Source organism: Antedon bifida, chromosome 1 (genome assembly GCF_963402885.1).
Source record: "Antedon bifida chromosome 1, ecAntBifi1.1, whole genome shotgun sequence".
In the NCBI taxonomy this organism is placed as follows: Eukaryota; Metazoa; Echinodermata; class Crinoidea; order Comatulida; family Antedonidae; genus Antedon; species Antedon bifida.
The window spans coordinates 10845803-10856803 of NC_136226.1; the positions used below are offsets into that span (position 1 = coordinate 10845803).

General features: G+C 33.7%; 1 protein-coding gene across 1 annotated transcript; it reads right to left on the reverse strand.

The window, feature by feature from the left end:
* Positions 1–865: 865 nt before the first annotated feature.
* On the reverse strand, positions 866–9980 carry LOC144834640 (organic cation transporter protein-like). Its single transcript, XM_078689526.1, has 8 exons — positions 9753–9980; positions 8721–8824; positions 7024–7162; positions 2841–2929; positions 2447–2655; positions 1462–1576; positions 1051–1260; positions 866–929 (listed from the first exon to the last, which is right to left on the reverse strand). Exons 1-8 carry the CDS (start codon positions 9978–9980, stop codon positions 866–868), a joined length of 1158 nt encoding a protein of 385 aa, XP_078545652.1.
* Between the last annotated feature and the right edge of the window lie 1021 nt (positions 9981–11001).

The window sequence follows — 11001 nt, forward strand, 5'->3', positions numbered from 1 at the left end:
TAGGATGACAGAAGACATGAGATGGTTTCAGAGTAGTGTTAGAGAAGCTTTCTTTTTTCGCGTGTGAAAATCTCCTCTTGAGGATGAAGTCTTTCACATGATTGTTTTCCGTAGTTAAAAAAAGGCCTAATGCAAAACTTTTCGATAATTTAGAACTCACTTGTAATCAAGCTATATAAATATTAAATGAAATTATAAATATATGCAAAAAAAACAATGCTGATACTTCTGATTTTCGTGATCGTTACACCACACACAGTGCCCAGCAGACGCTAACCCCACTGTTCATTCTGTAGAATAGATATCATGTTCGAAAAGGATGACACAATTTAGTTTGTCGTTAAAGTTAGACTGAAAGATGAACAAACTTTCGTTTCGGAAAAGACTTCGAGATGTAAATTTGAAGTATTTATTATTATTATATTTTTCTGGCGAGTCGAAGATTTAAAGAAAGTCTAAAAATGTGAAATTGTAAGTGATTCATTGTATACATTCTACTTTATTTCTCCGTTTATGTTATTTAAATTAATTTTTTAAATACTATTTCTAAAATTAAAAATAAAATTAAAATGTCATTAGTATCATTATTATATTAAAACAAAAATTATATTATATAACATAAATGTAAACCTGGTAGGGTTATTTCTTAATTAGCTACAACATGTTATTACAACGTGTTAATGTTTTTTATTTGACATATTCCCTTCTATACATAACATGTTTAGACCACATTGCTTAGTTTCACGGCGATTTAAATATCTAGATACAACCCAAACCCAAACGAATTTAACTAAACCTAGCATGAGAACCAAAACAAACCGATTTAATCACTATTCCAATAACAAATTTCTAATTTAGTTTATTCTTAAGTATTGGCTGCTTGCATCTGAAGACTTTCAAAATCTTTATTCCCTCTTATGTTGTTTTTCCTGAAACAAGAAAACGGCGTGTCATCGGTAATAGACTAAAAGATGCGGAGAAATATGTTTAAACGTAAAAGTAAAGAACCTAGCGTCGCTAGTGGGAACCACGCTTAAGTACTGTTCTTACCTCGTAATCATTTCAGCTTCTTCTATAGTCTGCGGAAGTGGCACATTTAGAGTTTCAGGCAGAAGTAGTGCCACCAGTCCAGAAGTCACTGACGTAAAACTGAACGCCACCAGTGGCAGAGGTGCCCATACTTTTTCGAAAAAAAGAATCTGAGGGGCAAGCATCCCAGCCACTCGTGAAAAGAGGGAGCATATTCCTAATCCGGTGGTCCTGTAAACACGTTACAATTACGTTTCAGTCAATATGTGACATGTATTGACACAAGTTACAATGGCAGCAAAAGAAGCGGGTGCTTGTTATTTTGTATTTTACAGACCATTTACACAGACCAGACAACATTCAGGAACATATTAATATTATTTTACGAACTTATCATATAGTATTACTGTAAAGTAAATGTATTTAACTTGCCTAATGTTCGTTGGAAAAAGTTCAACAGTATATATATAAACAATTCCAAATGCAGATGTAATAAAAAACTTGCCAATCATTGCTAAAGATGTTCTGAAAGCCACCAGTGTTACCGCTGAAAATGTACAAACATAATTATTATTACTCTAAAATGGCCTCATAAAAGCAACACGTTGCTCATTAATAATTGAAAATTCGAATCGACCCGATTGAAAAATACATTGTTAAAAATAAATAGTTTAGTAATAATTGTAGCATATCAAAACAGAAGGTCGAATTCTGATTGTCAGTATATAGTACCGTATGCTCGATTATAATCCAACACACTAATTTAAGCTAAATTGGGACACTATTTGGAATTCATTGTTGATTCAATTCAGTATAATTGAACCCCACCCCAAACTTTCGTACCCAGGCAATCATGGACTAGTACAAAGTACACAGTACCATAAGACGCAACCACCAACCACCATATTTGGGAAGGTTGTTACTGTCCATTTGAGGTTCACACGACATGAGATTTTCAAATGTACAGCTTCCATTAAAGATGTATTGTCCTCCAAAAACATGAAAAATAATAAAAAATAAAATCAGACTTTAAATAGTTCATTTTGCAGTTTTAATAAAGTTATTCACTTCTGTAAAAAACAAATCAAAATAAAAAATTATTTCACTTATAAAGAGACAAAAAAAACGTTTAATTTTAACCAAAAACCATTACCTGACAGACAATTTAAGAATTTGTTGCTTTAAATCACATTTTTTCAGGTAAATCTGTTTTGCTCAAAGTGAATAACTATTACAATAAAATGGCATATTCAACAAAAAATGTGAAATTTTTTTTTTAGGGAGACAATATATCTTTAAGCACAACGTTCTAACAAACAATGGCAAACTGAGTTTCCAAACAAAAGTTTGAATTTTTTTTTACATCGAAAAGTTTCAATAGAGCATGCGCATCGATGTGGACCGAATCTAGACTTACGAATCCATATATTGATGAAACAAGCAACACCACCAGCAACAAGGGTACCTGCTAGTGAACATCGTCTGCCCAGCTTCTGAATAAAGAACCAAGTGAACAGGTAGGCCAACAACTCGGTAACACCACCCAAGAAAGTTCCAATGTATACGTCGACGTTTAGACCCTCAACACCATACGTCAAACCATAGTAGGCAAGGTTAACGGCAAACCTATTTTAAACATTAGTTTAAGCAAAATTTAGTTTTAGTTGGAATATATCAAAAACCTATATCTGATGTGGCTGTAATGACATGACATTACACTTTTACCCTTTTTACTTTTTCGGTCACAGAGTTTTAGAGCGGAATAAATGAAAATAGTTTTAATACACAAATAAACAAGAAATGTGTCGTACCAACTGTATGTGATGTAAACAGTTTTTCTTCTCATCTGTGGATATCGAAGTATAATCAACGGACTAGTCTTGGTACTTTCACTTGAATCCTATAATAAAAATCCATGCGTGACTAGTCCAGATAGTCATATTTCCACTCTAATAAGATGCGTGATTCGTGTTAAAAGCGAAAAAAATATGTGTTTTAGAGTAATTTTGGGGTGCTGAATTCAAATCTGCTGTTTACCCGGCTCAATTTTTAGATCTTCACCCTTAAAATGTGAAAAACAAAATGGCCGCCATTTCAGACTTATTTTGGCTTATAACTTGACTTTTAAGTGACGTAGCAAGTTTCTATACCTATGTTTGTGATACTGAGGATTCCAAATATATTGTTATTAAAGTTGTAAATATTTTATTTCAGCCGCCATGTTGAAATCCAAGATGGCCGCCATTTTAAACGTATTTTGGCTTATAACTTGACTTTTAAGTGACGTAGCAAGTTAAACATGGTTTCTATACCTATGTTTGCGATACTGAGGATTCCAAATATATTGTTATTAAAGTTGTAAATATTCTATTTCAGCCGCCATGTTGAAATCCAAGATGGCCGCCATTTTAAACGTATTTTGGCTTATAACTTGACTTTTAATTGACGTAGCAAGTTAAAAATGGTTTCTATACCTATGTTTGTGATACTGAGGATTCCAAATATATTGTTATTAAAGTTGTAAATATTCTTTTTCGGCCGCCATGTTGAAATCCAAGATGGCTGCCATCATTTTAAACGCATTTTGGCTTATAACTTGACTTTTAATTAACATAGAAAGTTAAAAATTGTGTCTATACCTATGTTTGTGATATTGAGGATTCCAAATATATTGTTATTAAAGTTGTAAATATTCTATTTCATCCACCATGTTGAAATCCAAGATGGCCGCCATCATTTTAAACGTATTTTGGCTTATAACTTGACTTTAAAAAAAAAAAAGTTAAAAATGATTTTTATACCATAGTCCAGTAAAAGTATGGTTGCACCTAGAAAAATTAATTGCAACAGAATTTCTTTTGTTTTGTCTGGTTGATATGGTCCAAATTATCATCATATCCAAAGTTTACCAAAATCGGACATCGGGAAGTGGGTTCATTAGCATAAATTAAAAAGGCCGCCATTTACCATTTTGAAGTCTTGTATATTATCTCTCATTCATAATTCATCCCTTTGTTTCTTTGCAAGTACAGATCGTTTCACATTCAAAATGCCATTGAAGATGTTGCAATTTGCTCCCCAATGTTTTCTTTAACTACAGATTTTTCCACTATATTGCTTCTTCTGTCTTAAAACACAATCATTTTTTAATGATGGCAAAGTAATAGGCCCCTAATAGATGTAATGCTCCACCTTCATTCAAAGTTTCGATTCCATTTCCTGACATTTTTTTGCCAAGGAAGTTAAATACTGCTTGTTGTAGAAATTTAAATACTGTAATTAAGTACCAATTATTAATTTATTCACCATTTCAAATTCATAATAAAGATTTATAACAAATGCTGGTGTGGATGACCATAAGAGCAAAGCTTGTTTACCGGCCACTGGTAGTGGTGGCAAGTTTGTATCTTTAACTGTTGGTTCTTCATTCTTGTAATGTTGGCACAATATTGAATGTCCTTGTTATGCTCATAGAATAGAAACAGCATTATAATATAAGCCAAGAAAGTTGTTGACTTGGTCACCAAACAGGTAAAATTCAATTCAATAGCAACTTTGATGCAGATGAAGATGATACCAGGGAGATGTAAACATCTCCCTGATGCTGATACCAAAAACTGCAATATGACATTATTTATTTCATGTGTCATTTCAATTTTTGATGTTTCCATACGCGTTTGATCCACAAAAATGACTGGGGTAATAATGTTCAGCGCTTAGAGGTTTCACAACATTAGGCACTATATAAATCCACGATATTATTGTATGAAAACTATTGATTTGATGTATAATTATTATACTACCAATACAACTTATATATGTGTGTAGGCCTACATATTACCACTAATTACAAAGCATATAGCTTAATGTTTATTGAGTAATAATTGTTTGATGGGCTAGGTGCATGCTACATAACTAAGGGCGTGGTCTAGGTATTCACAGGTCCCCAGGGCACAGAGAACTATATTTCACAACAGGCCTAGGGGGGGGGGGGGGAAGGTTTATGGTTCGGACAAACCCCCCTTTACAGCGAACCACACCACCCTCCCCCCTTAACCGACTGCGAACCCCCATCCCCGACATCCCCAATACCTCACCACCCTCATCTCTGAAAATCCTCCAAATACGTGCACCACAATACAAAAGGTTATTTGTAAATTGAAAAATTCGTAAACTCGTTCGTGAATAACTCATACCTTATTGTTAAACAAATGAATTGGTTGCCGATTTTCACCTGAAAAATAATACGAATTTTTGGTCCCAGGATGTAACATGATATTGACGCGAGCTTGGGCACGAGCGAATCGTACAAAGGACACCGCTAGACAACCGCGTACCTATTGTTTCGATCACTGGCAGTCAGCATGCATAAAGTATATAGCCTTCCGACGTACATAAAAAAATGGAACTCTGCGGTTACCTACAATATTTATGTGTGGCTATGAAGTATAGTGTATCATCATCATAGAGGTTTATAGTGAATTTAATATATTACACTATAATATCTATGGTATCATGTACTGTAGTTTACATTAGGCCTATAGCATTCGATTATTTTTTTCTAGACCACCAGCCGATACGTAGGCCTACTCAACTGTATTAATACCACCTATTTACATTGATATATTTAGTTTCCTCAACAAATTGCTGTAAATAAATATAGATAGAGCTATCAGGGGCGGTCGCAAGACTATTTTAAGAGGCTTGCCCAAAGACTCCAGTTGTTGAGCAAGCAAATTGTTAAAGATGTATTGTCCCCCAAAAACATGAAAAATGAAGATTAATTAAATCAGACTTTGAATAGGTTATTTTGTAGTTTTATTAAAGTGAATCACTTCCTTAGAAAAAAAACGGAAACAAATAATGTTTTCACTTGTAAAATGACAAAATAAATGGTTAAATTCAACCAAAAATCCATTGGCTGGCAGCCATTTTTTTCAGGTAAATAAATTTGTTTTCGATCCAATATTTGGTAGAAGTCAATAACTATTATGTGACATTAAAATGGCATATTCAACAACAAAAATTAAAAAAAAAAAATTTGTCAGGGGGACAATACATCTTTAAATGACACCCCATGTGTAGTAGAGCGTTTCTTTGATTGAATAATGTTGTTTGTATTATAACACAAGTTCATTTTGGATTTTCAGTAAATTACCAATGGTTTATTCAAAGTCAAACTGTAACTAATCCCTCACTATTCAATCAAAATGTTATTATTATACTACTATATTGTTGAAAAATGGATTGCGTGATATGAAAATGGATTGATAGTAAAACGTAATAAAGATACGTTCTTGTCTGGTTATTAGGTATTCATGCTCTGATGAAGCAGAGGATTATTTTTGTAGCGTTCCATTTAAAATAAATTTTATTACAAAGAAATATTTTGGATGTGAAGGTCGTTTAACAATTAGGCTAATATCAAAACATTCAACAATGATAAAAAGAAACATAAGTGTGCCAAATGTGAGCACGTACCATTCAGCGGTTTCGGAGGAGATACGTACAATTACTCGACAAATTTAGTAGCAGCAATATATATATATCCACCAGTATACAGTAGGCACAGCTATGTACAGATACATTCAGCCATACCCCACCGAGAGTCTGTCCAATCGAATTGGAACAATACAATGAAAGCCCCAGTGGTCTAATGGTTAGAACATCTGCATATCAAGCAGAAGGTTCCGGGTTCGAATCTCAGTTAGGGCTTTCTCTCATTCTCACAGGTTTCGTCATTTTTATTGTTTCTAATTAATTAAATTTCATTATATCACCGGGCGGATTAGAATTTATTCTGTGCCTGTGATGTTTATATACTGTATATATACAGTATATAAATCCAAAGGTGTGTGTGTGTGTGTGTGTGTTTAAAATAGGCGTCATATTGGATTTCAACATGGCGGCTGTTTACTACTTTAATAAAAATATATTTGGAATCCTCTGCTAATAAGATGACATTTTGTCAGCGAAATAAATATGTCAACTTACACATCCAACTTCTAAATTGTCCAATATGTCATCCGGTAAATCTCCAACTTTATTTCTTTTTGCAATTTTTTGAAAAACAAGTTTTGCTTCTTCAGTTCTCCCTTTGGCAAGAAGCCACCGAGGTGACTCTGGAATAAAACTGTAAAAATGATCAAATTAAGTCAGAAATGAATTACTATATTACCTATCAGCCATACAAATATTATAATACCAACTTTGTTTGACCATTTTTAAATATTTATAGGAAATTGTTACCATAAGTGAATTAATTCACAGAGCTAATAATCACATGTTGCTCCCTAAACAAAGTCTTAAGTTTTTCGGATTTGAGTTGTTGTTTTTTTTTTTCATAAGAAAAAAACCATTTTACACGATTTTAACATTATGACCCTACTGTACTATAGAAAAGGCTACAGCTTCAACAGCTAATTATATTTCCTGTTTACATTCATTTTAAGCTTTCCGTTTTTAATTTATAAAATACAATTATAATATATTGGTTCTTACAAGTAAAGCAACAGCAGAGGGAAAAGGGAAATGCTGAAAGTCATGAGAAGCTTGTCCCATGATCTAATGAAATAAGCAATCGGAGCTAACATCATTATGCCAAAGCACCAATAGATAGTCACAATGGTAGACATCATGGCTCGTCTAGATGGAGCAACTAATTCCGTAACTGAAAATAATAACAGAGAAAAAAACAATATTTAAATATAAATTGTCTGTATGGTATTAAATTATCGGGAAGTCTACGAAATATATTGGAAATGTTCATTGTATGCCCGTGACGAAAATTATATTATGTTTGAAACTTTAACATTTAACATTAAAATATGATTATATTATTTACCAATTTAGCTTGAAAGGTCGCGACATTTACAGCGTGTTGTTTTACCAGGCATGATACTGAAGCAGGGAGACAAACCTAGGCCCCATGCATATTGCCCTTGCATGCACACAATGCATTAACATGATGTCAATCGAAAGCTCCTTCATTATGTCGTTTTATTTTTTTTTCTGTCTCAAATCTCAATTTTGCGTGAATGTTTAGTACACTGTGCAGTATTATACCTATCATCAGCTCTGAATATACCATTTTAATTGTATTTGTTAAGTTGGTCAATGGTTTAAAATATGAATTTTAATGATCTTTAATAAAATATTATCCTACCGTATGTGAAGACTGAACAATATAACCCAGTATTACATATTCCGGTCAGGAAGCGGAAACTCGCATACATCACATATGATTTCGACAGACTGCATAACATCGAGAATGATAAAGCCAATGCAAAGCCTAAAAACACTCCTTTTCTTCTTCCTAGACTAACAATTGACATTTATAAAATGTGAGTAGTGTAACAAAATGCAGCAGAGTAGAGAACGGTACTTATAAGTTTGAACTACACTCAAACATGGATTAAGGAATACACTCAAAATCGCATATAATTAGAAGACTCGCTGAAAATCGCGAAAACCATTATTTAAACAAGAGCAATCAGAGAGTTGCAACATCCACCAGGAGTAACAAGTATCAAGAATCGTGATAAACATTATTCTTGTATAGTTACGGCCTAATATTAGTAAAATAATAAAAAGTGGTCCAGAATTGTTATCCTGGTCCGGATTGCCTCCAAAATTGAATGGCATGATACTATTATGAAGGTACCGAATTCTTTCATTTATTTAAAACTTACAAATCACAAAGAAGTCCGAATAGAATAGAACCAACAAAGAAGCCTGCTAGGTACAAGGATGACGCCAAGGAAACCAAATAACTGTCTTCACACACCAGGTCAAACTACCAAAATGTAATGCATGTTACATAAATATTTATTGTTAAATTAAATACTTATAAGGCATTGTTGTGATGTATTGGAACAACTCCTGAAATATAGGTAACAATGATTTTAGAAAGATTGAAAATGTTCATCTGGTTTGAAGATACGATATTTTAAAAATCTATTTTGACAAACCAAAATTAGTTACTGACCTGACTGACAGTTTCAGTGCTCCTTTCGAACTGTCAGTCAGTAACTAATTTTGGTTTGTCTAAATAGATTTTTAAAATAATGATTTTAGATGTTGTATATTATAACATAATGTGTGCTGAAAAGGCCGGTAAGTATATAGGCCTACTGTTGTGCTCGCTCATATAGCAAGGAAGAGTTAATTACACTCTTCCCTGCTCATACAATGATACAATGATATAATTGATTGTAACCTATCCTAGCCTATAACTAAATCAGTTTTAATAGATGTTCATTTAAGGTTTTTTTACAAAGTATTCACCACGAGCTAAACTTTATTGTTCAGATACACAATGACAGTTTTGAATACAAGGTACTCCAACGCAACCGTTTCTAAAATCTAAAACTAATCTCTATTTCTACACAATAGAGCATGCATTATGGGAGACACAGTGACTTCAACCAGTCTTTATGCCAATGGTTTATATTGTAATAACTTATCAGTTTGTATATTTAATACATACGCCATATATGGGCTAGTATGTTATTTCTATATTTTTTTTTTCGACCAGCATAATGATAATACAATAACATACAAGCCAACTTAGTGTGCAAAAAACAATGTTGACATTCATTTATATCTACAATTCAACATTATATCTATTTAATGTATTTATGGTGTTATTTATCTATAAACCATAATCCTCCTTTCTTGAGTTTTGTCCTACCTCTTGACGAACACAAAATAAACAATCTTACCTCAGACACAATAGTGGAATCATACCGTGATCGATCGTAAGCCCATCCATGTTCACAATCAATCAGTTTAGTCGTATCATTTGCATACATTTTACATTGTGCTTCATTGATTAATAGTGTCCCCTCATCATCTGGTGGAAGACTCATGCTATCGTCTGTATTCCAGCAGTCACCGAGATAAAGCTCGCTACAATTAGCTTCATATGGAGACTTGCAATGGTGATCCATAGTCCCACTGAGAAACACGGTTGATATATTAGTAAACGAATTCAAAAATATAAGACAGCATATTGACAATGTCACCAGTTTGTGATAGAGACCATATTCACCAATGTATTTAAAGACGTTATCAAACTTCATAGTGTTATTAGATTGGTACTTATTCAACAACCAAACCTGACGCTACTGATCCCTGGATAGGATTTGTTCTATTGTGTGTAGGCTACAGTTGTTAGAAATGTTAGTTATTAACATAACACAAGACTATATAGAATACCTTTAAATGCATCACCGCGCAATTCCTCGTTCAAGTTTAACTTTTAAATATTTATTTATCTATTTTTTTAAAAACAAATGCTCCTGCGAGTTCCATGGGCTCAACACCGCACATTAGTATTGTATGCACCATGGTGAACTGACGTGCCTAAACGTAGCTCTTCCCAATAGGTGTGGTGAATTTTGTCCAAGATGGGGAAATTTCTGTCCAGAATGGGGAAATATTTTGTCCAGAATAAGGACAAAAGCGATAGGTGGCGCTATAATCGTGTCCAAGATGGGGAAGCTGTCCAATATAGAGAAATCCGATTTGTCCAAAATGGGGAAATTTCTGTCCAAGATGGGGAAGTGGTGGCGCTATATCGTGTCCAAAATGGGGAAATTTCTGTCCAGGATGGGGAAGTGGTGGCGCTATATCGTGTCCAAAATGGGGAAATTTCTGTCCAGGATGGGGAAGTGGTGGCGCTATATCGTGTCCAAAATGGGGAAATTTCTGTCCAGGATGGGGAAATGCTGTGTCAAAAATAGGGAAGCTGTCCAATATAGAGAAATCCGATTTGTCCAGAATGGGGAAATTTCTGTCCAGAATGGGGAAGTGCTGTGTCCAAGATGGGGAAGCTATCCAATATAGAGAAATCCGATTTGTCTAAAATGGAGAAATTTCTGTCCAGAATGGGGAAGTGATGTGTCCAAAATAGGGAAGCTGCACAATATAGAGAAGGCAAAACATTAAAACAACATAAGAAACTTTTTT

What these genes read in the sequence shown, in the direction of transcription:
- LOC144834640 (XM_078689526.1), bottom strand. Translation starts at nt 9,980, where the DNA reads ATGGATCACCATTGCAAGTCTCCATATGAAGCTAATTGTAGCGAGCTT. An exon ending in ATTCCACTATTGTGTCTGAG is followed by an intron (nt 8,825 to 9,752) that starts GTAAGATTGTTT and finishes ACATTTTGGTAG; the next exon opens with TTTGACCTGGTGTGTGAAGA. An exon ending in ACAATTTAGAAGTTGGATGT is followed by an intron (nt 2,930 to 7,023) that starts GTAAGTTGACAT and finishes TTTTTATTATAG; the next exon opens with GATTCAAGTGAAAGTACCAA.